The sequence below is a fragment of the Myiozetetes cayanensis genome, unplaced genomic scaffold (assembly GCF_022539395.1).
Source record: "Myiozetetes cayanensis isolate MyiCay16 unplaced genomic scaffold, myiCay2020 scf23, whole genome shotgun sequence".
Lineage (NCBI taxonomy): Eukaryota > Metazoa > Chordata > Aves > Passeriformes > Tyrannidae > Myiozetetes > Myiozetetes cayanensis.
The window spans coordinates 7,306,484-7,334,072 of record NW_026087445.1 but is presented as its reverse complement, the minus strand read 5'-3'; the positions used below and the strand labels follow the sequence as shown (position 1 = coordinate 7,334,072).

The window sequence follows — 27,589 nt, the reverse complement described above, 5'->3', positions numbered from 1 at the left end:
GGGTTTCTCCTGGTCCATCCTGTGTTACTGCAGGTTCTGTCTCTGCTCATGTTTCTCAGTGCAACCAAGAAGCATATGTCAGTGAGAGTATTTGTGTGGCTCTCTGAACTCCTTTGAAATAATTTGCCTCTAGAAAGTGCTTGTGGTCTGTTTGCCATGAGAAGAGTAGCTGCAGTCCTGATGTGAGTTGAAATATCCAATGTTTATGGAAGATGACACAGAAAAGCTGTTTACCATATGGTACACAAGGCTCGGTGATACTGGGCTATTTTTACCCCTGCAGTTTGCTGGGGGAAAACCAGAATACAATAATGCAATTTATGTATTCTACTGTATTTCATATGTGCTTTTAAGAGGGAACATGACAGTGTTCTCTTAGCCAGTGCTACAACATCAATTATTATTTATATTGAGCCTCTATCTTGAAACTTGGGTACAAAACTAGGGTCAAAACCAGCCAGGTACGTGCAGTAAGGGACATAGTAAGACATTTATGAGATTCAAAGTTCAGATCACTTCAGGTTAAGCTGTTTCTGGTGACACCTTTCATTCACAGCGTTTCCCTCTGTCCCTTCTATTCGTTTCCCTGGATGGAGGTCCTCTGGCAGCTGTCGTCTGCTCTCGATTATGGGATTTTAGACTAAGCACTGCACCAGAGTAGGGACTTGTAAGCTGACTCAGTGCCAGGCAGCGTGGGTCTAGAGACAATGCAGTTCAGTTTACATGGAGCTGGAAGCTATGGATTTAGTAGCTTGGATCAGTGCATTCATGGGAGTCTGCATTACATCCTAACTGTATTCTTAGGTTGCCCCAAGTGTTGTCTTGACACAAAAATGCTCTCCGAGCCAGATAAAGCAAGGACTAGTCCCATGAAGCTTGCTGTCTCTCTGCAGGCTTTGAATTTGGGAATTGCTATTCTGCTGTCTCTTGGGTGTTGACCTGTGCCCATCATCAAGATAAACTGTGTCACAGGGAATGAATCCGCTGGGATGAAGAGCCGGAGTTCAAACACTCTTAACAGCAGAATTGTCTTAACGTGCCTGCTTGAAGTACCTGTATTCACACATTGCCCTCTTCCTCTAGTTTGCTCTAGGTTGTATGGTTGGGCCCTGGAAATGGGATGTCAGTCCCGTTCAGGGAGCATAAAGGAAGAAGGAAAATCTCCCCGTTGCTGCTGCTGTAACAGCGAGTGAGAGCCGGAGCGGGAAAATGTCGACGGTCACATCAGCGATCCAGGCTCCTCAGGGCCCCGTGAATCCGCCGCCTCCGGAGGTGACTAATCCTAATAAGCCTGGCCGGAAAACCAACCAACTGCAATATATGCAAAATGTTGTGGTGAAGACCTTGTGGAAGCATCAGTTTGCTTGGCCTTTCTACCAGCCTGTTGATGCGATTAAGCTGAACTTGCCGGTACGTTTTCTGTCGTCTCCTGCTCGGTGTTGTGTTCCTAGAAAGCTTTGTGTTGGTGGGATCGGTTTTCTGATTGCCTGGGAGTGGAAATATTGGTGCCTGACGTCGCGCTGGAGGGTTGGGCTCAGAGGGTGGCCTTGGTGCCACGATGAGAAAATGACAGTGCGTGGCCCTGTGCCCCTGCAGCATCTCCAGGCTAATCACAGCCTCTGCAGATGCTTGAGACCAGCCCAGGGAGAAACTGGGTTAAGCCTTTTAAACTGCTGGAAGCCTTTTAAAGGCCAAAATGCTCTTAAAAGAGAGACTGAAACTTTTAGCTCGGTTTTAGCCAGGGCTGGCATTGATAAACTTCTCTAAGTGCCAGAAGCAGCCTTTAAAAAAGTTTAAAGTGCTGATTCCCAGACTGGTGGTTGTGGAAGGAGCTCATGTGCTTTGTAGTCAAGTTCATAATAATGATTGACTAAGAAGATACAAATTAAAAAATAAATTGCTATATGTCTATTTACATTTACAATTTCCACAAAATTTGGTGTGTGTTTTTTTGAGGGGGGGGAGGAAAAGAGGAGAAAGCAGGTGTTGGAGGAAGATGTGATCAACACCCTGTATCAGGAGATGTAACATCTTTCCTGTTTCTCCAACAGGATTATCACAAAATAATAAAAAACCCCATGGACATGGGGACGATCAAGAAGCGCCTGGAACACAACTACTACTGGAGTGCCAGTGAATGTATGCAGGATTTCAACACCATGTTTACAAACTGTTACATTTATAACAAGGTAAAGAGCCCAGACAGACCCAGCTACCACTGTTACTCTGCAGGTTTTGAACAGGGCCGGCTCCAGGCCCTCCTTGCAAGGGTTTGAAACGCCACTAATTGCAACCACATTACTTGAAATGCACAAAGCTGTCTTTGTGCCGTGCCTTTCTTCCCCCAGACTAGTTAAAATGGCAAATATGCCTTTTAATTATAGGTAGATTTCTGTTCTGGGGTTATGTAGCGAGTTTTTGCTGCTTTTATTTTCAGTTAGGAATTCTTTGAGGTGAGCTGCAGTTCATGCAGTGCTCTGCAGGTGTTTTGTGATGCTTTAGTGCTGTGTTAAACTGACTGGCAGTAAATAGTGTCTGTTAGCAGCAGAGAGCAGTTCAGGAAGCATAACTCTGTTCTTTGACTCTTTCCCCATAAATATGTTCGTGCTTACACACATTTAGAATGCTTATTATTATTTAGGGTTTGGCTTGTTTGCTGTTTTGTTAGGTTGTTAAAAGCCTCTATTCTTTGTATTATGTTTTCTGCAGTCGTTTGTCATCATTGACCCAGACTGGAGAAGAGCTGAAATAAACAAATTAATTAGTTTGAGCCACAGAATATGTGTTTAGACTCTTCCTTTGGACCTGCTGGCAAGCAGGGGAGGACAGCTCATCTGTTCCAGTTTGCTGCTTCCATGCTGTTGCACAGGATGCTGGTTATCAGGCTCCTACTGGAAGTCCTGATAACTCTCTGGATGCAGTGTACTTAGGGGCTGTAATTATTGCATGCTAGAGCAGAATGGAAGAGCAGGAGGGATGAGAAGAGGCATGCAAGGAGGGGGAAGAGCTAATCTGTTTGTTCTCAGAGTTTGAGTACCATAATTTATTTGAAGAGCAGCGTCATCAGGGTTTTCAAAGCCTGCTCTTGAACCTCTCTGCTTCAAATATGGTACAGCATGGGCTCGTATTCTTCTTTCTGCAGCCCACAGACGACATTGTCCTCATGGCCCAAGCCCTGGAGAAGATATTTCTGCAGAAGGTTGCCCAGATGCCTCAGGAGGAAGTGGAGTTACTACCCCCGGTTCCTAAAGGCAAAGGTCGCAAGCCGTCAGCAGGCACCCAGAGTGCAGGTATTGACCCCTCCAGGGGCAGGAGGTGTGGGCAAGAAAAGACAAGGTAGTCAGACGTGCCAGTCTGCTGCCAGTGCCAAACCATGGCATAGAAGGCCTGTACAGATTTGGGTTTATACAGCTCACCCTGGTTCTTGGCAGCAATCTGACACAGCAAAGGCTTGGACTCAAATCTTGCCCCTCCCCTAAACCCTGTATAAATGCTTTTCTTTTGCACACACAGTTGCAATATCATAGAATTAAAGTCTGATCCACAGAAGGGATTTATTAAGCCATTGCAGAGGGCTGTGCAGACCATTTACGTGTCAGTGGAAACTAAGTTTAGTTCAGCTTACCTAGAGCTGATTTTAAATGGATTTAGGACTAAAATATCTAAGAATGGTTAAAAAGTTCATAAAGGAGCTTGTGTTGCAATTTTTTCTTTCTCTAAACAAGGTCTCGTTGTCTGTCTGGGAAAGTCAACTGTTCCTCTGTTTTCCCACATCTCATGTGCTAAATGGATCTATAACTTTATCCAAGCTCAGAGAAATTTGTGATGACGTGTCTTTTCAGCATCCCTTGATAAAAGCTGCTCTAAAACATAGAGAAGATTTGCTACTTTGGTTATTAATTACTAGGTTTGCCCCCTTTAACATTACACTGGTAAGCAGTTTTTTAACAGTGCAGGTGTAGCATCAGGGACATTAAGGCTATTAGGAGACTTAAGCTCTACTTAGAATCACAGAATCATGGAATATCCTGAGTTTTAAGGGACTCACAAGAGTCCAGCTCCTGTCCCTGCACAGGGCAATCCTGAGAATCACACCATGTGTACTTGTGGCAAATCTGAAGTACTTTGGACTCTTGGGTGTTTAGGTGGCTTAGGGGAGTGGTTGTTATCATTTGCATAGTATGAACCTCTCCCTCTGCTCCACCTCCTTGACTTCCTGCTGTTTTGATGGATTCAGTGTAGCTGTGAGGGCATGAGAGGGATGAGGGCTGTCCCAGAGCAACACACACCCCATGTGCAAAGCTGGAAGTATTTTGCTTGCGTGTGGCTCGTGATACAAGGACTTAGGTCAGAGATTTCTCATTTTTTGTTGTGCCCTGGGTAACAGGACCAAGCAAATCAGTGTCCTTTGTGCCCTGAACTGGGAGCCCTTTGCCAAGCCCGTGAGTGCACAGTCCAGTGGCACCACGCAGAGTATGCTGAGTGGGAAGGGACCCACAAGGATCATTGAGTCCAGCTCTTAGCCCTGCACAGGACATCCCCGAGAACCCCACTGTGATTCCCTGTGTACCCAGTGTCCTGTGTGCACCTGCAACCACCAGTTCACCTCAGTGAGATTTCTCTCTGTCCTCTGAAGGAGCCCAGCAAGCCGTGGCCGTGTCTTCCGTGTCCCCGCCGGCGCCGTTCCAGAGCGTCCCTCCCGCCGTGTCCCAGACGCCCGTCATTGCTGCCACCCCCGTGCCAACCATCACTGCGAACGTCCCGCCCGTCACTGCCCCCCCTGCCGCCGCCCCCCCTCCTCCTGCCGCTCCAATCATGCCCGTGGTGCCTCCCACGCCACCGGTCATCAAGGTAAATGGAGAGCCCAGCCCCTCGCTCTTCTTCGGAGGGCAGCGTGGCTGAGCAGCGCTGGGGTTTCATCCCCTCGCTGCTGGTGACGTGCGTTCCTTCTCTTCACGTGTGACTCTGCCTCTCTGGATGCTGTTGCCCCTTTTGGGGGTGAGCTCAGACAAGTGGTCACCGTTGAGTTTTAGGGGGTGCAGAAGAGTTTTGGCAGTTTTACCACACCCCAGGCGAGGTGATGTCAAACTGTGATTGCTCCAGCCCAGTTCCAAGCTCTCCTTTGTCCAGAGCCTTCTCCAGTGCTGGCGCTCCAGGAACCAGAAGGTGGTTGGAGGTTCCCCCCATTTTGCACCAAAACATCTCTTCCCTCTGTACCTGAGCCCCTGACTTTACTGGGACTGCTCCTTTAAGGTTTTCGGGCTCCAGCACTAGGAATGTTCCTCTCTGCTTTAAACCAGTTCAAGACAAGCCTGTCACTCCAGTTGGAGGAGACTGATGTTGCCTGCAGGTTTTGGGTGCCTTAGTTCTGTCTTCCCCACTGAGTAATCTTTTGGGAGTTGTCATTGGTGTTTCGCTATTTATTATGTTAATTTATGGGTAAATGAAAACGTTGCTCTAGATAATTGGAATTTTCTTAGCAAGCTGTGTATTGCCTTAAAAATGATGAAAGCATAGCTCAGAGAAAGCTGGTGGCGTTTTTTTCTAAACTGGGCAAGGAACTGCAACAGTATTGGTGAGGTTACCTGGACCAGCAAAACCACTGATTTTTTTTAAATTTTAATTTTTTGCTTATTTAACCCTATATTTTGGAAATTACTAGAGAAATTATAAGTCAGATCTTGCAACTGAGCTGTCCTCCTCAGAAACCTGTCTCATACTTCAGTTTCTGTCCAAAGAACTTGCTTCTGAGAATCAATTTAATTTTAAAACTCCATGATGAAACCAGAAGTGAGTTTGCCAAATACACGCTGCAAAATTAATTCTGCTTGGGATTTGCTTAAGATTTCCCTTAGATTTCTCTAAGGAACTTTTTCCTCCCTTTCTCCCTCTCCAGAGAAATAAATCCTTCATAGGAGCACAAGAGAGCTGACTGGACAGTCACAGCTTGAATTTATGTGCGAGGGTTTATTTGCTTAAGGCAAAATCTGCCTTAGCACACCCCCTAAATACAGGGGAGTGAGGGCTCACGGGTCTTTGGTGATTAATATGCTTTGGTTCAGAACTTGTAGCCTGATCCTGCCACTGGGGACTCAGACATGTGGTTAAGTTACTGACACTTGCTAAGTCCCGATGCATCAGCTGAGCTGCAGTAATCGACCGGGCGCGCTCCTTTCCCTTGGCAAACACGAGGTAAGAGTCCTTGGCTTGAATCTCAGTGAAATACGTAGAGCTAACAACGTTTTGCATCGTGGCTGGGGTTGGGTTGGAGTCGTGCAAGCGGTTGGTTACCGTGGCTCAGGTGATGTGCAGCAATACGTCGTGTCATGGTCACGAATGGGCGCGTTGGAGCCTCCGCTCACCAGTCCTGTTTTTACCCCGGTGAAGTAACGGTGATTTCTGTGAGAGGACAGGCAAAAACAAGGCAGGGCTGCGCCGGGTTTCCTGCCAGCCTGAGAGCTCATGGAGCCTTGTCCATCTGCTGTTTCAGAAAAAGGGAGTGAAGCGGAAAGCAGACACGACCACCCCCACCACCTCTGCCATCACTGCCAGCCGGAGCGAGTCCCCCACGCCCCTCTCGGACCCCAAACAGGCCAAAATCATCGCGCGGCGGGAGAGCGGCGGCCGGCCCATCAAACCACCAAAGAAGGACCTGGAAGACGGAGAGGTCCCCCAGCACGCAGGGAAGAAGGGCAAACTCTCTGAGCACCTCAAGTACTGTGACAGCATCCTCAAGGAGATGCTCTCCAAGAAACACGCAGCCTATGCATGGCCCTTTTACAAGCCCGTTGATGCGGAGGCCTTGGAATTACATGACTATCATGATATTATCAAACACCCCATGGATCTCAGTACTGTGAAAGTACGTCCACATTTACCACCTCTTTTGCAGGGTGTCGCAGCCCTCTGGTTGCAGAGGACTGGCTCCTTCTGGGGGAGGGGGGAAGGGACGAGGGTGGAAACTGAACTTGTTTGGATATCAGATGGATATTTTTATATTTTGTTTCCTTCCCTTCTCTTTTTTTTTTTTTTACCCCATAACCCGGGGCAGCTTTTTGTTTCTGCCTTGCAAAGCAGATGATGTATGCAAAGCAAAGTAAGATGGCATCTTCTCCTATTTGTGGATAGCCCATCTATTTAACTGGCATCCTTGGGGTTGTGTTGCACTCCAAGAAGAGGTGCTGTGTTGCATAGGATTCAATTGATAGTATCCCATTTCCAGAAACTGCTGCCTGCCTACTTGTTGGCATGATGTGTGGTCCAGATAGGCTTACACTGAGCAATTCCAGCCAGGATGTGAGGATCTGGTACTCGGGGAGGGGAGGAATAACATGATGGTTGCACAGGATTCATGCTTGGCTCTTTAAGAGTTTAGCTTAGTGTGGTTCTACATTCAAGGTATTCTTCCCAGTAGACTGGGAGATTTTCTGAATCCTTCCTACATAGTCACGTAGCAAAGCCATATCTTTCTAGTTTTCATCTTCTGTTTGTGAGTTAGCCATTGGAATCTGTGTTGGTGGAGGTTAAGGTGTTGCTGCTAGATCGAGTCCCAGGTGAATGCAGTAAGATTAGAGATGGAGAGAGTGAAATCCTGTGTCTCTCAAGGCTGCTGCACCTGTATCTGCTTAGGTGACTTCTGTGCTGTATTCTGCAAAATGCAGGTGCAGAGCTGTGATTTCTTGGTGACTTCTTCACACTTAAATCTCTTTGTAGTCCTGACTTCATTCTTTTAAAATAGTACAGCTCTATCCTTTATCTTCAAGTGCAGATGATAGTCTCCCTCTGTGCCTGACTAGTGTAGGGCAGAAAACTGGAGACAGGTTAATGACAGACCCAGTGGAGTCTTTCATACATAAAGACTCTGGGTTTGTCTTTCCAGGTGGTAGTATTTCTCTTAATAAACTTGTTTGAAGTGCTGTCTGGTATTGTTTTTTTATGGAGTGTTTTATTATCATTGCTCTTGGCCTGTAGATCACAGTGTGACTTCTCTGAGATGCAGTCCATAATATGTTAACTGTGTGGAACAGAAACCTGCCATTTACAGGCAGTGTAATTTTCCAGTGTCAGGGACTTTCTCCGTGGCTCTGAAAGGTTTTAGATTTAATTCTGCACAAGTGACAATGGCTGTGATAAAGCAGCACAACTAACGGCCTTCAAACTAATCTGGAAGGAATTATGTGAGAAAGTAAAACACAAGCACTGCTGCAGCTATAATACATCTTGTCACCTCAGTTCTCTGGTCATGTGAGGTTTGATTTTCCTTGGAGAATATCCTTCATGTCCAGGAGCACTTTTTTTCCCAGGCTGTGCGTGCAGCAGAGGTGAATTCTGGAGGATTTGGAGGTTGTTTTCTCTGTGTGTGGTGGAGGAGGCAGCTTGGCTGTCGTGACTGTGCCGATAGCAGGTGAGGTGGAGAGGCTGTAGCTGAGCTTGTTGCAGCCAGGAGCAGAGGGATGTCCTGGAATGCTGTGCTGGAGCTAGGACAGAGTGAGAACAGCTGAAGGGACAGGATCCATGAGCTCATCTCCACCTCAATTCTCTGATGGCCATCACAGAGAGGGAAAGAGCAGAACTGCTTGAAGAAGGAGAGGAAATTCCCTGTAATGAGGGAAATGCTTGCACTGAAGCTCTAGCTGTGCTGCTACCCTGTCCCCAGGCAGGCAGGGCAAAAAAAAAAGTTATTAAACAATTGATTGTTGAGGGAGAAATTAGATTGTTGTGGGTAGATACTGTGTGGGACAGAGAATGGCTGAGCTGGCCTGCCTGTAGCTCTGTCAGTCCTGCTTGTCTGTGGCTCCTGATTTGCAATTGTAAATGTAATCACTTTTTTTAAGCAACTGGATGTCTCAAAGTGTATTTGTATCTCAAAGATATTTCAGCCCACCAATTTTAAAGTGCCTTTATTGCTTTTGTTAAGCTAATTATTCTTTACAAGAAAACAAAACAAAAATCCGCAGATTAAAACTGTTGGGCTTAGAAAAGTGTTGAGTTTGGATGAAAAGCAAAGCCTCAGACACTGGAATGTATTTCATAGGCAGTAATCAGGCACTGAATATACCAAACAAATATAGAAAGGCCTTTCTTGCAGTAAGATGTATTTTAAAATAAACAAGCCCTTTTGCTTGAACATATGTTTGGCTTTGGAATCGGCCCGAGAGGCTTTTCAGGCGGGAACACCACAAACCTATTTCCCTTTCTGCCTTTGTGCTGTGGCTCCCAGGCTGTCTCCTGGTTTATTCACTGAGAGAATGAGTTCTCCTGACAAAAGTTTGACAGATGTCTGGCAGCAGCACAGCAGGGAGGAGTGTCCCCACCCTGCAGCAGGTCCCTCTGAATCTGCATCGCTGGAGGTGAAATTCTGCCCTATTCCCAACAGAAACAGTTCTGGGAGCCATTGCAGTGTTTCCAGATAGTTACAAGGTCTCTCATGTAGATATGAAGTTTCTGTAGCTTCCACTGAACAAGAGGGAATTTTGCTTGTGCTTGGGGTCGGTGACAGACCCTGAACATCCCAGATTTCTGCTGGGATGGGGAATGCCTGTCCCTGTCATGTCTGCAGCCTGTCTGCCAGTCAGCCCCTTCCCTTTGCTGGGGATACAGGTGCACAGGACGTACAAAAGGGAGGCCTGTATGCACTTGGCAAATGGAGAATTTCTTTAAACCCAGGTCTTTTAAATGCAAATGAAATCTAGTGTTAGTTTCTCTTTCCTTTCAGCAGGAGTAATTGGAGCTAAGGTTTTATACGTAGTAGTAATATATGCATAAAATCAATTAAGTGCTAGGAATGCTATAAACTGTTCTCCAAACCCATGTCATTCAGTCCCAAACAGCAAGAGAAATGGACAGAAATGAGAGCTGAGAAATACGAGAAAGGAACAAGGTGTAAATATTTAGCTCCTGATACTTATTCTCACTACATTAGGGAATAACATTATGAATAGGTTCATAAAGGGGGAATTCTGTATCAGTTGGACTTTTAAATCAGAAATAGGTGGTGTAGTTTAACTGTAAATGCCTGTTTTGCTGTAGGAATTGCCAAGCAATCTTCCTGCCCTGTGTTAGCAGGAAGTCAGAGTCAGATTTTCATCTTTTCTGCCCTTTCAGATTTACAGGGCAAATATACCCAAGCAGCACACAGAAATACACACTGAAGGTACTCCTGTAATTGTGACTTGCTCGTTGACTCTTGCCCTTTATATGCATTATCCTTGTTTGTATTAGTTTCTGATCCAGCAAACCCTTTTTCTAAGTGTTTTTTGTTAGAATGTGGACCCTGACAGATTTGTATTTTACTACTTAGAAAACAACCCAAATTTAGAATCTTAGTGTTCAAACTGTTACGGAGCATTATCAACTTCTTTGGTTGCCTGGTGTTTTGTTTGCTTGTTTTATAAAGCAGAAACTCCGAATGTTTTTTAGGTACCAATAACCCAAACCAAACTTCCCTTCTCTTAGACAAATGGGACTTTTCAGGCTGCTCTTGTCTCCAAGGCCGCACGTGTCCTCCACGCAGTTGCTACAAATGCCTTTTGCTCATGGCTCTTTCTCCCCCTTTTCCCTTTGGCTTGTTTGTTTGCAGAAGAAAATGGACAGTCGGGAATACCAGGACGCACAAGGTTTCGCAGCAGATATTCGGTTAATGTTCTCTAATTGTTACAAGTACAATCCTCCAGACCACGAAGTGGTAGCCATGGCCCGGAAGCTCCAGGTAAAGGTGTTGGCAAATGCATCTTCCAGAGCACCTGTAGTTCAGCTACAAGGTGTCAGTTCAGAGATCCAGAGATCTGCTCTTGGGAGGGCCAGTGATTTCTCCAGCCCTTGGAAAGAGCCTTGTGCTCTTCCCATGGCGTGGCCTAAATGCCACGTTCCGCTCCTTAAAAATTATAGTCCTTGCTCTCAAAGTAATGGGAGGATTTTCTTGGCCTTACAGATGGCCATACACCTTCTGTATATTATTATTTACGTGTACAGGACCTTGTGTAGTGCAAAAAAACCCTGACCCTGATGTGTTTAAAAGGCCAGAGTGAGCTGTTTGTGGCTGAGGCTCCTTTAGTCACCAGTTTTCCTCCTTTTTGCAGGATGTCTTTGAGATGAGGTTCGCAAAAATGCCCGATGAGCCTGCAGAGGTCCCCCCTCCACCTCCCCCAACAGCACCAGTGGTGAGCAAAAGCACAGAGAGCAGTCACAGCAGTGAGGAGAGCTCTTCTGACTCGGACAGCTCTGACTCGGAGGAGGAGCGAGCGACTCGGCTGGCGGAGCTCCAGGAGCAGGTACTGCAACAGCTGAACTGTGTGTCGGGGCAGTGGAAAGGGCACAGCAGGAGGAAAGGGGTTGATTTTGTTCTTGAAAACCCCATCTAGGCTGGGATGCAGGAAAACACTCCCCCCTTTTCCCAGCTAAAGGGGGAAAACACTCAGCTGTGCAATAACTGTGTGCTGGATGTAGTGGGAGTTTTCTCCCAGTGCTGATGCTCTGCGCTTCCTTCGGGGATCCCAGAGTATGAGCTGCTTGATCGCTGACTTGGGGATATACTTACGCTTTGGGATGTAGAAGAAGGGTAGTGGAGGCATCAATTCTCCTGCCTGATCAGTTTTTCCCCGTTCTCCCCCAGCTGAAGGCCGTCCATGAGCAGTTGGCTGCCCTGTCACAAGCGCCAGTGAACAAACCAAAGAAAAAAAAGGAGAAGAAGGAAAAAGAGAAGAAAAAGAAAGATAAAGAGAAGGAAAAAGAAAAGCACAAAGTAAAAACCGAGGAGGAGAAGAAACCCAAGGTGACTCAGCCACCAAAACAAACCCAACAGAAGAAAGCCCCAGCTAAGAAAGCAAACAGCACAACCACAGCAAACAGGTGAGAGCCTGCCTTCCGCAAGGTGCCTCGAGGGGAGAGCAAAGAGCTTCCAGCCCTGTTCTTAATTAATTCCTGGGGAAGCTCAGTTGTCAGAGCAGTTAATTTGCTGTTGAATAGTGTCCCCATTCCCAGACAACTCCAGGGAGTCTTTGAGTTAGAGCTGGCAGTGGAACTATTATGTTTTCACTGTCCAACCCTTAGAATCCCTGCCTGATCGCTCTCAGATAAGGTTTTGGGTTTTGCCTTTTGTGCAGCCACCAAGAACGTGCCACTCCATTGCTGCCCCCCTGCTGCTGCTGGGGCTTGTTGTCACGCTTCACGGGGCTAAAACAGCTGATCTCAGATTGCCAAACTTTTTCAGCAGTTGTGGTGCTGTTCGAGCCGTCTGACAAGAGGTTCAAAGCCAAGGGCATTGGGATGTTTGTTACAAGGGAGTTAGGGAAAAAAAAAAAAAAGAAATTCATTGCTTCTGTGTACCCATGGATGTTTTCATGCTTGACAACCTCCCCAGGCAGCCCAAGAAAGGAGGCAAACAGGCATCTGCAACCTACGACTCGGATGAGGAGGAGGAAGGTCTGCCCATGACCTATGATGAGAAACGACAGCTCAGCCTGGACATCAACCGCCTGCCCGGGGAGAAGCTCGGCAGGGTGGTGCACATCATCCAGTCACGGGAACCTTCCCTCAGAGACTCCAATCCTGACGAGATAGAAATAGATTTTGAAACGTTGAAGCCCACAACTTTACGAGAACTGGAGAGATACGTGAAATCTTGTTTACAGAAAAAACAGAGGAAACCGTTTTGTAAGTTACCTCCCGGGGCATGCGTTCCCCCCACCAGCTCTTGGGCTCAGCTTTGGAGTCAGGGCATATGTGTTGAGATTCTCTTACCCAGCTGCTGAGTACGTGATGACAGGGATTTTTAGAGATTCTTTTCTCCCAAGAAAATGTACAGAAACTTTCTGGGTTTTTTTTCCTGTTCTTTCTTCCCATGATGTTGTGCTGCAGAGACCTGGAGAGCTATTGTGTTCTTCTGCAAGATGTGTGTGATGCCTTTATTACTTATCCAGACTCTGGAAGGCACTGTAAAGGTTTCAGTCTCATTGTGTTAGGTGTTATGTGTACACATCTGGAAGGATCAGTTTCTTGTCCTGAATAGTTTAGCATCTAATTAGAAAGGAAATAAAAAGCATGGTTGGGATCCAAACCACCAAGGGAATAAATAACTTGCACAAAGTTACCTGGGCAACATGTGGATTCTGGGTGTGTCTGAGTTGTATATTCACCCCAAAACAGTTCTTCCTACGTGGCCTGATCACCATATTGCCCTCAGTCTCTCAGATCACAGGGTTATTGTTCATGTGCTGCTGAGTGTGTAGTTCAGTGAGGGACAGACTTGTCTCTGTGCCTTTTCCACAAAGTGAATTGTCACAAACCCTTGAGGGTTTTCCTCCAGCTAAACAGCAGTGGGATCACTTACCTGAAGTGGTCCTGGCTCTGTTGGATAAGAGGGAATTGTGCTCTTAAGGCCATGACACAAAAGCCACTCCCTACTCTTGCAGAGCAGCTCCATTTCTTCCCCACAGGATTTTCACGTGGGCCTGAGCAAATTGCAGACTTTGACCCTTCTTTTTGTGTTTTTTTAATTGATCCCTCCCTCCCCCCTCCCCCCTGCCCAAATCCTTCACTATTGGAAGAGCTCAGGAAAGGATTTTCCATAGTGATTAGGGACAAGAAGCATCCTTTAATTTTGGAACCAAAACACAGAGTAACACAGATCTAACTTCAGATGTCCACCCTGTAAACCTGGCATGCCTGACCCCAGCTGGGCTATTGAGATGAGTGTTCAGGGTTGCACCCTCTTAGGACTGTGTTTTCCAGATTTCTTTCTTTATAAATCATTGCTTAAAAGTAGTGCACAGAAACATAGGTATTTCCTTGCTGGATCAGGCAAAATATCTGGCCCCTGTGTTTCTGATCCTGGCCAACACCTGTGTTGAATTACTCCTTTTTTTGGAGGAATATTTCCTCTGCAGTACTGCTGGTACTTCTCACCATTTCCATCCTGATGCAGCTACATTCCTGTTGTCTGCCAGCCTTTTTGCCTCAGTTGGTTTTTAATTTGTCCTTGTTTGTTTTGTTTTATATTTAGAGCAACATAAACCACAGTAGATGCTTGCGTGAGGTACCGGAAGTTTGAACTGCAGATGCTTTACTCCTGACAACCTTTAATGGGACACTTTATTTTACAGGGCAGAAAACCCATGTAACAATTCTGTAATTACAAATGTGTAATTATTGACCATATAACTGGCTGGTAAGTAACCTGTAATGACAAAGTCATTACATGGATATTTCTGTCTTCTAAAATACTTTCCAGAAGATCTGTCTTTAAAAAAAAAAAAAAAAAAAAGGCATGTTAGAGGATGGTGGTGATTGGATGAGTCAGACAACTTCATGTGTTGTCTTTTATCTGGGATGTGTAGTTGCTGTGTGATCACTTGATCTTAGCAGTGTCACTGCAATGTGTTCACACAGATTTACATGCCCTGTAAAATAGTGATGTCCACTCTTTGCCCCTGCATCCATGCAGCTTCAGAAACTGTGTGTGTTCCTCCTCCACAGCTGCAGGTGGGAAGAAGCAAGCAGCGAAGTCAAAAGAAGAGTTAGCTCAGGAAAAGAAGAAAGAACTAGAAAAACGGTTACAGGACGTCAGTGGGCAGCTAAACAACAACAAGAAACCTGCAAAGAAAGGTAATGGCTTTGGTTTTACTGTGAAAACAGAGCCCCAGAAGTTGTTTGTGTAGACAGACTCACAGAGACAAAAACCTCTGCCTTCTTGTAGCCTTGGGTTTGTCTCTGTGACAGGTACCCCAGCTGGTCAGGGGACACTGCTGGGCACTGAGCTACTGTGTGGGGTCTGCTTTGGTCCCTGTCCAGGTGGAAACTGTTGGGTAGTAAATGAGAGGTGTCTTGGAGGCAGTTTCTCTTTCAGAGGGAGGAGGATCTCCTCTGTATTATGCTGTGCATACAGACCAGTACCACAGAGCATCTAACACGTGATTTTTCTCCATTGTGGGCTTAAAAAGAAGCCCAAGCCCTACACAGTTCAATAGTGCAAGATGCTACAAAAGGTTCCTCCGGTGCAAACAAAGCTGTTTGCAGCTTTGCACAGGTCAGGAGGGGGTCTTTCCTGTGCTCAGAATTGCACTGAAGGACAGAGGCCTCAGGCACAGCTCCAGGTGCTCTGTGCTGTCTCACCTGAACCTGTAGGGCTGTGGGGGACATTGCCCTCTTGAACAGCTCCTGTGTGGATCCCAAACTTCCATGGTCACCTGCAGCCTGAGGAACGCTGTCATCCACTGACAGGACGTGCTTGTGGCAGCAGGCAAAGGCTGCTGTTAAGCGAGCTGCCTAGGAAAAACTGGGAACAGAGCCGTGGAGGATTGAAGGCTGTGGGCAAACCTTCTCTATTTCAGTTCCTTGCGAGTAACCACATCGCCCCCTTCTTCCCCGCAGAGAAATCCGGCTCCACTCCCTCCGGAGGCCCCTCCCGGCTCAGCAGCAGCAGCTCCTCCGAGTCTGGGAGCAGCAGCTCCAGCGGCTCCAGCTCGGACAGCAGCGATTCGGAATGAGTTACGGACACTGGGACACAAAACAAACGGACAGCCCCCTCCCCGATGCTCTGCAGTGTTCCTTCCCCTCCTTAACGTACTGCTCTCCTCCCACGGTGGTCAGGTTTTATCCCCTCTCTCTCTTTCTCTGACTTTTTTATTTTATTTTTTAATTCAGTGTTATAAAAGGTATCTTCCTTTTTTTTTTTTTTTTTTCTGGGGGGGGGAGGGCTCTCTTTTAATAGGTCAAAGATCTTTGCGTGTGTGTGTGACTTAGACTTTATGACAAATAGTTCCCTTTGCATAAAGTCTCTAAAATACATTTATCTGAAGAGAATTTGTTGAAAATGGAAGTACTTTGAGCTCTTAGCAGGAGACTAATAGAAAAATTCTGCAAGGTTTGTAGTACATTTCCCTCCCATCCCTTCCCTCTCCCCAGAATGTTCTCTTTTAATAAGCCTGCCTGGCTCACACAAGGTAAAAAAAAACAAACAAACATCTTTTTTTAAAGGAATTTCTGTAAAATGGTACTGTATCTGAAAGATGTTAGCTTTTGAACTAGTTGGTGTATTTGTTATTAGCACTAGTATTCTTAATCTCGAAGTCTACAGTGTGATGAAAATGTCAGATGCTATCATCTTTTTACATAAAACAAAAAAAAAAATCCAAAAAAATTCTCATGTACTGTGGACTGCTAACATACTTTTTTTTTTTTTAATCTTGGTAGAGGCATAGGCACCTGTTCAGGAAGGTATTTAAGCATGAATTTAACTTTTAAGCACACGAGCAATATAAGTGGTTGCATTTCTTGGTTTTCCACTCAGAAGTTTCGTTTTTCCTGGGGATTCATTGGGAAGAAGGGAGTGAGGGACACTCAAGTCTCTTGGGAATGTTATTTTTAAGGTGAAATAGATAATTTCCAGGAAGTGGATGCTCTCTATGAAAGTTTTCATTGAACTGGAAACAGGTTTTGGCTGGAAGTTGTCAGCTGGACCTTGGAGTGATCCTGCAGTGACCAAGACAAGTCATGTGCTCGTTACTGGACACAAGCTTAGGGATTTTCTCCATGACAAGCATCTCAGTCTGGGCTTAAAATAAAGCAGCACTTGAGCTCCAGCTGAGGCTGAGCTGGCAGGGGAAGTGGAGAGGGATTTTGTGTGGGTTTGGGTTTTTCTGCTTGAGTTTGCTTTTTCCCCCTTCTCCTTATTGTTTCAGTAGTGAGCTCCCACAAAGGGAATGCTGCTTCTCTGTGGTGCAGGTTTCCAGGCACTGAAATGCTTTACCTCGCTGAAAAGAAAAAAAGAAGGGAGGGAGAAAAGGAAGAAAAGAGCCAGTTTTTTAAGGCTTGCTGTATGTTTTTTTGAGTCCAGCCTAATGTTTTGACCTGCACTGCTGCAATACACTCTGTTTTGGGTGTCCCTAATTTCATGTATATACCGTGACTTTATTTATTAAACACCACTGGTCATTTAAGATGTAATAAAACCTAAGAAAAGCAAAGCTGCATCTCTGCAGGCCGGCAGACATGCAGACTTTTAATGAGGTTGCAACCAGATTTTAAAAACAAAAAAAAATTAACAACAAGGAAGCAAATAAAAATCTGCAGCTTCATTTATATACCTTGGACTTCATACCTACAGGTGCTACAGTCCAGTCTATCACGTGTCTGGTGCTCTGTCATAGTTGGTGTGTTCATTTTTAGATTTTTTTTTTCTTTCTTTTCACCCCAGCCTCCTTTTTTCCTGTTTTGTACAGATTTTGGAGACCTACAGTCAGATACAATTTCTTGATTTTTCTCAGTAATATTTCCAGTGGTCTTTTTCTCCCCCTTTCTTTTTTTTTTTTTTGTAGAACAGTGGGGGTTTTATCCTTTTCTAATCCAACTTCAGGAAAACACCAGTTCTCTAATTATATAAAGTTTGTAATCTGAGGGGCAGAAGTTTATTGTAAATTCTTTTTGTTGTAAAGAAAAAATACACAGTTTTAACAGAACGTTATGCCTTTCCTTCTCCAGCACCAGCCTCTAAAGCTGCCTTTCTAATCTGGGATAGCCCTAAAATTCACCTTCCTGTGGTCTCTCAGGAGTTTGCCAGAGGCCCCATGGTGCAAATGTGGGATCTGGGTGATGTCCCTGTGCTGGGAAGTTGGGAAGCACAGGGCCAGCCTGTTCTTAGCATTCCATGGTTTGCATTTCCAACTGCATCCACCAGTCACTTGCTGCCCCATCAACCAGGGTTTGATTAGCTGGGCCTTGGCCATCTGCCTTTCAAAATCTGGTGGTGACCACAGTGGGCAGGAGGCTCTCAAGCCTTTCAGATGGTTTCCCACAGCATTTGAAAGGAAAATGTTCTGATTCTTACTGAAATTAATTATTTTTCTTTTCCGTTAACAGTGGGGTTATTTTAGTTCCTATATCTTTTTTAAATCCTGCCCTGGAAAAATTTTTCCCCCAGGCAGATCCTTAGTAATATATTTTCAGAATTTACTACGAGGAAATGTAATATTCACCTAATTAAGAGCTTGGGTTCCTTTCTAACGGGGTTGGGTTTCACCTGTGTTTCTCCTCCTCTCTGCGACTTGCATTATCAAAACCATCTAGCGTTTTAGTTGAACTAATTGCAACCAATTCACTACCATGACAACTTGGATAAACAAGCTCCTGGTTTTCCCTGCTTGGAACCTTTTCCTTTGTGCATTAACCTGAGCTGTGCTATGTGGTGGTCGCTCCCCTGTGGAGAACAAACCGGAGCCGGTGCTGGAGGCAAGAGCATCTCACCAGCATCACTGCCTGGGGACGTGGCTCTGCAGCATCCCATCATCCTCTGACATCAAGGACAACTCCCCTGGAGCACAGCAAGGGCACAGACATTCCTCTGGGATCCGCAGGTCTGTCCCACCAGGATCAGCGGAAAGGTTGAGGCCGAAGGGTTGGGGACCATGTGTGGAGTGATGGGACGGGGCCTGGCCTGAGGCTGGCTGCAGTGCTGGAGGAGGATCCCTCTTGTAGCTGCCAAACCATCCCAGCTTGGGGATTTTCAAGGAAAACCACCTGCCAAAACCACCCTGGAGCATGAAGAGCTACCTGCATATCTTTGATCTACCAGCTGCAACTTGGGCTGCCACTCAGTGGGAAACTGTTTCCATGGAAAGTGAGGTGTTCCCTGCAAAATGGCAGCTCACAGGAGGAATCCATTTTGGCATGACCTTCATTGCAGGAAAGAAGTCGGGGTCTCCTCGTTTCCAAATGTTGTTCTTACACTTCTTCATTCTCATACTGATTATAGTGCTCATTATCCCCCACCATGTCCGTAGTGGTGCCTCTTGTACCTCCCGAGTGTCTCCAGGAAAGAAGAGATGTTTCCAGTCCATAGTAAGTTAGCAGCAGCCCTTAATGAGTTGGGAACTGAAACAATAGAGCATTTATTTAACTCAGTTTGTATTGCATGACATGTCAGTACGGATGTCACGAAATAACTTTAAAATGATCAAGCGTAGAACGTTCGAAATAACATTTTTAAACTTAAGAATAAAAAAAAAAGAAAAAAAAAAAGAGAAAAAAATTTTTATGGTAGAATTTTTCTTGAATGAACAAAGTTTAACTTTGTTTTCCAGGGGAAACTTCACTGAAATCAGTATGATTTCATATGTATGCATACACACAAAGAGTTTTATTGAAACTGCTTTTTCTGACGAATTCCTGTTTTGACAAAATATCTGACCAGACCTTTATCCAGTCAACCAGCATTACTGCACCTTTAAAAACTTTGTTAAACTTTTCTCTGATTGTAAACTCAGCCTGTCTCGTGGCTCACTGGGACCAGAGGGACATCTGCATCCCGTGGGCTCAGGCCCTGATCCATCGACCGAAGGAACCTGTTGGCTACAACAGTTCTCTCTGCTAACCAAATGTTGTCTATACAGAATCATTTCAATTTTGTATTGATGTGGTTTTAACCTTTCCTACCGACAGGGTTTGTAACTGTAGAACTGATGTTTCGGGACTGTGTGTGACACCCCCCTCACACACGCACACACCCCCACGTGTGTGTGTAAATATCCGACTTTAAGTCACCCCGTGAGGTCTCTTTCCATGTTCTCTGTGTGGTAGAAGCAGACTGCAGTTACCTAATCTAGTTCTTTCTCTGTTTTGGGGACTTTTAGACCAGTTGTTAATTTTTATTTTCCTTGTTTTGAAAGGAATGATGTTTTTTAAAGTTGGGGTTGGAGCTGGGGGGAAGGGATCGGGGCATGACAAAGTAAAAACACAACCTTTTTAGTACTGGATTTTAAAATCTCATTCTCAACCGTGAGCAGTTACCACTAGGGCTAACTGTGTGCAGGCTCTGCATCATTAAAGGTAAATTTAGGATTCATCACACTAGCAGCATTATCTTGCTTGAGCTGCATTTTTTAAAGAAAATGGTATTTGCATATCTTTTTAAAATGTCATTTTTAAAAATAAATTAAACCACCAGCTAGGATTTGACACAGGCCACTTAGAACACAGCCCTGATACTGGCGTAACCTAATCCAGAAAGATTTGCTGTTGTATTTTTGTTTTGTTATTTTGGGTTTTTTTAATATTTAAGAAGAAAAAAAAATTGTTACTTTTCTGTATGATGTGCATGCAAATTTACCGTAACTCTTTTTCTTAAAACTTTTTAGTGCCATTTCTAGTATATTCCTGTAAATGTCAGTTACTGAAAAGAAACGAGTCAATGTAAGTAGTTTAGCTTGTTTATTGCAAATTGCTGGCCTCAAACACAACAGAAAAAAAAAAAAAAAAAAAGAGTTAGAAAGTAATCTTTGATGTTACTGGTACTCACGGACCCTGGTCCTGGGGCATTTGTTTTGTTTTCATAATAAAAAGAAAAATTGTTTTGTGTGTGCAGTTTGATCCCATATTTCCCCTCCCCACCTCCTTTTCCCTTTCCTCATCTCCTCTTTCAGGTGTGGCACTTGCTCCACTTGCAAACTTTGATCGAGCAGTGCCATACACAAATGTAAATTTACTGAATCCTCATGCTGTGAGTCTTGGAGTAATTTGAAATGCATTTTGCAAGTTTAGCTCTCATTAGAGTGTCACACTAAGGGGGCTGATGCCTTCAGAGGCTGGAGCAAGTCTGGGGTCTCTGAATCACAGCCTGTTGGTGAGGGAAACACTCAGCAACTTCCATGTACCAGGGCTGCCCAGGAAGGACTTTGACTCTTCCTAGAAGCCTACAGGGGTCTTAGATTGTGTGAGAATTGCACCTGATTGAGGTAAGTTCAGCAGAAAGATGGACATTTCACACAGGTTTCATGCTGGTTTCTTTCGATCCAGCAGAACGTGAAGGAACCAGAGGGACTTTCTCACCTCTCCACCAGCCAGGCCCTGCAGGTCTGTGAGCTCAGGGTGACCTGGAAGGCACAGCTTGGAAAAGGGGGGCCTGGAGCAGCTGGTCACAACCCCAGCAGAGTCTTGACATTACTGTGTGGTGGCCAGGATCTATTTTAGTCACTGCAGAGGATTCAGGCTGGTTTTGCTGTTCGGTTTCTCCACTGTGTGCCTGATGGTTTATGTGTGAGGTGAGGGTTACAGAGCCAGGGTTAATCTTTCTCTAACCCTGTTCCTGCTCACTGGGTTTCAGAGCCAGGATCTCCAAGGTTTCAGCAAACCTGTTTCGCTTCCCTGTTGGTGTATCAGTGTCATTGTGTGTTGTATCAGTGATACTCCCAAAGGAAGTGTTTGTTCAGCCTGTCCTCCAAATACTCTGCTGTGAGGCAGGTGAGGATGTTTTCTGTAGCATTTACTACTGAGTTTATTTCTAGGTCCATCAAGCAGTGCTGTTTCTTGCAGACTTAGAGGAGGTTGAGGACAGGCAGAATATGGTTAAGGTTCAGCTCCCACTGGTATCTGTACTGATGGGTTTACTGGGGAGGTCATGCCTCAAATTCTGGGCCCTTCACTGCAAGGAAGAAAGACAGGGAAGGGGTGGCCCAGGGAGGTGGTGGAGTCACCACCCCTGGAGGTGTTCAAGGAACGACTGGATGTGGCACTTGGTGCTCTGGTCTGGTTGACAAGGTGGTGATGGGTCACAGGTTGGGTGCAATAATCTTGGAGGTCTTTTCCAAGCTTTAGTGATTCTCTGATTTAGTGTGACATCCAGAGGCTGATCCTCATCCCTGAAGGCACTGCTGAGATTTCAGGGCTGTTGGGCTTGGGGAGCTGGTGTTCACAGGTACAGGGGTGGAGCTTTGGACCCCTACCAGTAACTAAGGTGACTTCTCCCCAGTGGGAATTACCTGTGTGGGGATGGAGAGGACCAACAGTGTAATCCTCAAGTGTGCCAAGAGCAACTGAGGTGCAGGAGAAAAAAACAGCTACTCACAGTGCTGCATTCAAATCATTTTAATGCACTTTATCAAAGATGCTACAATGGTGTTTTAAACAAGTGCATCAACACCACACAACTGGCTCAAAGAAACGCTCAGTCACAGCAGCCACACCACAACCCTGCTGTGACCAATGACACACAGATATGGAAAACTACAGTCACATTCACAGAGATGGAAGGACAACTCATCCTCTTCTTCCTGTACTGTCACGTCCAGCCTCGATCCTGGAAGAATTTATGCACACACTTATGTTTTGAGTCTTGTGTAGTCCAAATTAACACTCTGCAAATAACTGAATTTTGGTTTACCAGCCACATTAACAAAAAGAGACTGATTATACCCAAAATAACCAACTTTCTCACTGAAATTAAAAAGAAAATAAGTGTTGGATTTCTTTTTCTATAAGAAAAGAAAACGAACAGCTGGTTTGGGGGATGTGCTGTTCCTTAAAACTCCCAGAGTTCACGTGCTCCCCAGGGCTGCTGGGCAGGCCCAGAACCCACCTCTCCTGCCTCTCCAGGTCGCTTCCACCTGCAGTTCCCAGGGGAGCTCTTGGACCAGCCTCCTGCCTGTTTGTGTAAATAATCACCTGTTCACTCAGCCAGGAGCTGGAGGCCCAGGTGGGTCACGCATCCCTGGCAATGCTCTACCTCACCGGGCACCGGAGCACCGGCAGCTTGCCAAGCCTCGCTGGTTTTGTGAATCTCACTGAATACCCAGTTGAAAAGCATTTATTCACTGACATATTTCTCTTCCAGAGCTAGTCCTGACAAGACCAAGAGAGCTGTTTGTGTTCAGAGCAATGCACGGGGAAGGAAAGCAGCGAGGTCCATCAGCAGGTTTAAATCTATGAGCACACACGTTAAGATACCAAACACCAACACATGCAGAAATAGTTACTTTTAAAACATGATGAGCTGCCTATTGTTTGCAGTGCTATGGAGCAGGGCTAAGAACACTGAACCTCTACGGTCTCACGTTAAAAACAGGTGTGTTCTGCTCAGCACATTTGAGTTCAGCAAGGTTGAGTGTACGTGTGTGTTGTAGCATTTAACCCACGTGGGAGAGGTGGAAGAGATTCTTCACTGTATTAAAATAAATAAAAGTGCTTCAAAAATGCCAAGGAGGTTTTAGATAAATATCATAGAAGTAATGACTGTGCCTGATTTTAGGCAGGTAAATAATCCACACTGAAGTCAACATCAAATACTGGTTTGCCTGGAGTTCAGCCTGTGCCCAAGTGCTGCTGGGTTAGACACACGTCCTAGGCAGGACAGAAACAGACTCTGTGACTTCACCACGATGTTACATTTTAATGCTGAGCCCTGGGTATGTAATTTACACCCTTGGAAGTGGTTTTGTTTTTACCAAGGTAAAGATTCAGGTGCTTGCTGGGCTGAGTTCCTCAGCTTGATCTTGCCTTGAGCAAGTCAGGATTCAGCAGTAATGGAGACAACCTGAAAGCAGCCTCTGTGCCCAAGAAGTGCAGAGGAAGTGCTTTTCCCTCCTAAAATCCTTCAGTTAGTTGAAACAATCCCAGACACTACTTTTAAAATACATGCACCTAATCTACAATCCAACCTGAATTAGAAGTTAAACCCTTCCAAGCTACTGCATGCATCAAAACTTGAATGGAAAGCAAAGTTCAGTGGACTCTTCCCTTCTCCAGTTGGACTCAGGGGTAGGTACTGCTGTGTAGGACTTTCCTTGTGTCCCTTAGGAGATGTGTGTATTTACAGTAGCTTTCTTCCTTTGCTTTCCTGGGCCTGTCCCTCTCTTTCAGGTGGTTCACTGGGTGATCTGCTCCCACAGCTGGGCCAGGGATCTACCTGCATGAAAGGAGTCAGCTCCCCTGACTCCAGAAGTCCTGTTATTTCCATGATCCCACACCATGAGATCAGAGAGGGCCCTGGGCTTTGCAGTGCACCTTTCCTGCCAGGTGTTGTGAAGGCTCAGATTAAATTTTCAACACGTTCTTTCCCTCTTCCTCCCCACAATAAATGACTCCATTACCTGGTTGTAAGAGACCACTTCCAGGGCAGGAATTAAAGGGAGACAGGGCAAGCAAAACAAGTAGTGGCCAGGTGGTTTTGGAGATCAATTTCCTAAAACCATAGCCCTGATGGAAACGGATCTGCGCCCACCTCTGCCCCACCAGCATTCCCAGAGCCCTGGAAATAAGGACTTGCTAATAGAATGCTGGCTGGGGACAGGCCCAAATGACAGCAGGTGTTTCTCAGGGTACACGAGCCACTTACAAGCGACACATGGTCCAGCACGGACCCTGCCAAGATGCTGGGCAGCAACAGGCTCGTGAGCTCCCGAGTGAGGCTGGTTTTGTTGCACACACGCAATGACATGCAGAATGGGAGTCCAACAACAGCAAAAACAAACAGAAACTCCAGCCAGCCTGTCTGGCCTATCCTGCACACGCTGCTTCAGCTGCACCTCTGAGAGAGGATGTTGCAAACCCACCTCCTCCCCCAGCTCAGCGCGAGTCTGGTTCCTCTCCGTGCGCGTGGGCTCCCAACGCAAAGCCACGGAAATCACATAATGGCACAAAACTTGGACTGCCCCGTGTCCCTGGAGACATCCAGCTTGTTTTTGTCCCGCACCAGGATGGCCTCGTTGCCGTACTGCGAGTACCACATGCTCCGGCTGCGGCTCAGGTACGTGTTGGGAGGAGCCGATTCCAGTTTCTGCTGCTGCTGCTGCCAGATGAGCAGAGAGGTGTCCCGGTAGCGCAGCCGCGCGTAGCCCTCGGACAAGGCCTTCTCGGGCAGGGGCACCCTCCCATTCATCAGCGTGTCACTCATCTGCTCCAGGAGAGCCCCAAAAATGGGAGCTCCTTCCCAACAGCTCCGAAATGCGCCCCGCTGGGTCGGTCCGGGTCGATTGCTGCTGGTGCTGCTGCTCTGAGCTCAAGGGAGAACATCCCAGGGGACGGCTCTCGGGATCCACGAGCTGCTGGGCGCTCTAAGCACGGCTCAGGAGAGGGAGAAGGGATGCACACGCCCCAAAATCGCAGTGGGCAGCCTGGCCCCGCTTAAAAAACAAACCAGAACTTCTGAAAGCTCATCCAGTGGTGATGCTGCTGCGTGTTTCATGCTGTGAAGGGACCACACGCACGTGAGCTGCTAGCTGAGAGTCCATGGAGCATCTCAGTAGGTGTGAGCGGTGGCTCCGTGGGCCTGGGCTCGGCCTGCAGCCAGGCAGGACGGGATGAGTGGTTCTGGAGGAGCTCTGCTTCCCTGGAGAATGGGTCCCGAAGCCATAGGGCAGACCTAGGAGGGCAGACCCACGAAGTCACCGGCGCCCAGGCCCGTGCATGGCCTCTCCACCGGTGACAGGAGTGATGGACGGGCGCTTGGCAAGTCACGTGCTCAGGGATGCAGGAGAAGATGCTGCCTCGGCCCTGGTTATGGTACCCGACTCGGAGGGCCGTCACCTGCCGACGGCACCTGCAGGGCACAGCGAGGGTCACCCCAAGGGCTGCCAGCGAGGGTCCCTGCCCTGCGAGGGTCCCTTTCCGTGCCCCCTGCTCCCGCCCGCCCCCGCCACCCCTTCCACCGGCTCCGCGCACCGCCCACGGCCCCCGTGGGTGTCCCACACGCCCCGTCCCTGCGCGCCCCGCCTGGGGCTCCCCGCACGCCCCCTGCGCATCCCCCGGGGTCCCCGCGCCCCCGCCCGCGTTTCACCCTCGGCCCCACCGTGCTGCGCTGCCCGGCCCGGCTCGGCCCGGCCCCGGCGCCGCTGGGCTCGGCCGAGCAGCCGCCCAGGCTCCTCCCCGCCGTGATGCGCTCTGGGAGGAGCCAGGGCCGGGACGGGGCGGGCGAGGGCGGGGGCACCGGGCGGGGGGGCGGCCGGAGTTGGGGAGCCCCACGGTGGGGTCCCGGGTATGGCGATGGGGCACCCGGGTGGATCCCAGTCCTGGGATTTTCAGCCGAGTCTCCTTTCTCCATGGGCGACTGGTGGAGCAGCTGCTTGTGCTGGGAGGGTGCGGGTACCCTTTGTGCCCCTTCACTTGTCTCAGGCACCGCAGTGCCCGCCTGTCCACGGGGTGAAGGCAGGCAGGGGACACCCCTGAGTGCTGGCAGCCTCATGCCACCCTCACTGCGAACTGCGTGGACAAGGAGCGTGACCGAGCAGCACCCCCTTGACCTCCTCTCGTTATCGCTGTCTGCTCTGCATTTCCTTATCCCGTCTGTCCCCTGGCAAGTCCAGTACAAAATATGTTTTGAAGAGAGCTGCGGGGCTTATTCTCTTCCTGATGATGCTAAATTTAAGCTCACAATCTTCTTATCTCCTGTGGACGCAGCGCCATCTAATCTCCTGCGAAGGTCCCAATACACTTACCCTCGCAGAGCTACTCCCGGCGCTGCTCCCGTTCCGCTTGGCCTTCACGGACACAAACAAGAGGCTGTGGTTTGCTTCCGTCAGACAGAAGGCATGCTGCAACTCGCCATTCCCAGGAGATTCAGACCAAACACAAAGAAGAGGGAAGAAAACGAAACAACAAAAAAAAGAGGGATTACCACACTACTGAAACGTTTATTATCAGAAATAGCCTGACTCTGCTGCTTAATCCGCCTCCTGCTAGTGCAGAGAAGCCGGCCCCGACCCGCCTCGTGGAAGCTGCAGAACAAAGTGCAAAAACCTTTAGTGGAACAAGATTTACGGTTTTTTGAGGTGTCTTGGTCTTCTCTGAAAAATTACCCTGTTCTGTTATTGCCAAACTCTGAGCACAATAGGAGGAGCTGGTAAGTGGAGTGTGTATGACACGAGGCAAGAAGGATTGGAATCTACCAAGCTCCAAAAGCCACCAACTGTTCTGACCATCCACTCGACGCTTTGCCGTGAGTCCCAGGGTTGTCTGCCAACAGGAGCCTTCCCAAATAAATCTTGGAAGCAGCAGCAGTGGAATGGATGAGGTGAAACACAGGTGCTGCCAGGCCAACGGTTAGTTGCTCTCCTTCCTCCAAGGAATCCCTGTATCTGCTTTGCTTTCCCCAGGCTGCCTCAGGCCGTACCTCTGCTGTGCCATGGCTGCAGTGCAGGGCTGTGCCAGGCTGTTTTGCCCTTGCCCAGCTCCCTGGGACTGGGATATGCTCCAGGTCTGTTTGATTTGGATGAGGAGGCTGCTGGGGTGAAGCCCAGGGAAGAATGGACAGTTAGTGAGGATGTCCTGGCAGCGTGATGTTGGTGTCAGGAACAGGTTAACTGGTTGTTACTGGTATTCAGCACAGCTAGGGCATCCCAAGCCCCAGAAATAAGACTTTTTCCACAGAGAAATGCCTAGGGAAGTGCCAGCTCCACCTGCTTGGTGCCTGGGGTCAGAGCCCTTTTCCAGTGGAGTTGCACTGTCAGGCACTACCTTTTTCCAGGCTAAACAAAGAGTACCTGGGGCTGAGTGCTCCTGTTGCACCAGCACAAGAAGAGAATCCAGTTCATCCCTTCTGCCTTCATCGAGCTGTGCCAGGTTAATATTCCTGCTCCTTCCCACAGCAGCAGGCAGTCACCCCTATTGCTGGCTCTGGGAGGTGGGTGCCTGCGGGAAGGGGAGAGATGAGCTCCGCTGGCAGCCGTGCAGGGCCGTTAGCAGGAGGATAATTGCAGTGACTATTCCAGTGTGCACCTCGTCTGGGCAGGTAGATCAGGTGTTTACAGCAGCAGATGAGCCAGACAGAGCATTATTGTCTGTACTCAAGTTGTTTGACACGGCAGTGCATCGGTAACCGTGTGATTCCCCC

At 47.3% G+C, this 27,589-nt stretch overlaps 2 protein-coding genes across 2 annotated transcripts in view; one reads left to right on the top strand and one right to left on the bottom strand.

Moving 5' to 3' along the window:
* BRD3 (bromodomain containing 3) overlaps positions 1 to 20,414 on the top strand; it is a 35,882-nt gene extending 15,468 nt beyond the window's left edge. The window contains exons 2-12 of the mRNA XM_050320206.1: positions 1,084 to 1,410; positions 2,052 to 2,189; positions 3,143 to 3,290; positions 4,637 to 4,851; positions 6,491 to 6,862; positions 10,580 to 10,708; positions 11,079 to 11,270; positions 11,612 to 11,847; positions 12,359 to 12,651; positions 14,473 to 14,601; positions 15,367 to 20,414. Coding sequence (XP_050176163.1) covers positions 1,210 to 1,410; positions 2,052 to 2,189; positions 3,143 to 3,290; positions 4,637 to 4,851; positions 6,491 to 6,862; positions 10,580 to 10,708; positions 11,079 to 11,270; positions 11,612 to 11,847; positions 12,359 to 12,651; positions 14,473 to 14,601; positions 15,367 to 15,482 — 2,169 coding nt within the window. The 5' untranslated portion in view covers positions 1,084 to 1,209 and the 3' untranslated portion in view covers positions 15,483 to 20,414. The remainder of the gene's footprint in view (positions 1 to 1,083; positions 1,411 to 2,051; positions 2,190 to 3,142; positions 3,291 to 4,636; positions 4,852 to 6,490; positions 6,863 to 10,579; positions 10,709 to 11,078; positions 11,271 to 11,611; positions 11,848 to 12,358; positions 12,652 to 14,472; positions 14,602 to 15,366) is intronic.
* A 1,423-nt stretch (positions 20,415 to 21,837) lies between these two features.
* Positions 21,838 to 25,634, bottom strand: BRD3OS (BRD3 opposite strand). The gene is made up of 2 exons (XM_050320211.1): positions 25,550 to 25,634; positions 21,838 to 25,300 (listed from the first exon to the last, which is right to left on the bottom strand). Exon 2 carries the CDS (start codon positions 24,653 to 24,655, stop codon positions 24,386 to 24,388), a length of 270 nt encoding a protein of 89 aa, XP_050176168.1. The 5' UTR covers positions 24,656 to 25,300; positions 25,550 to 25,634; the 3' UTR covers positions 21,838 to 24,385.
* Positions 25,635 to 27,589: the final 1,955 nt, after the last annotated feature.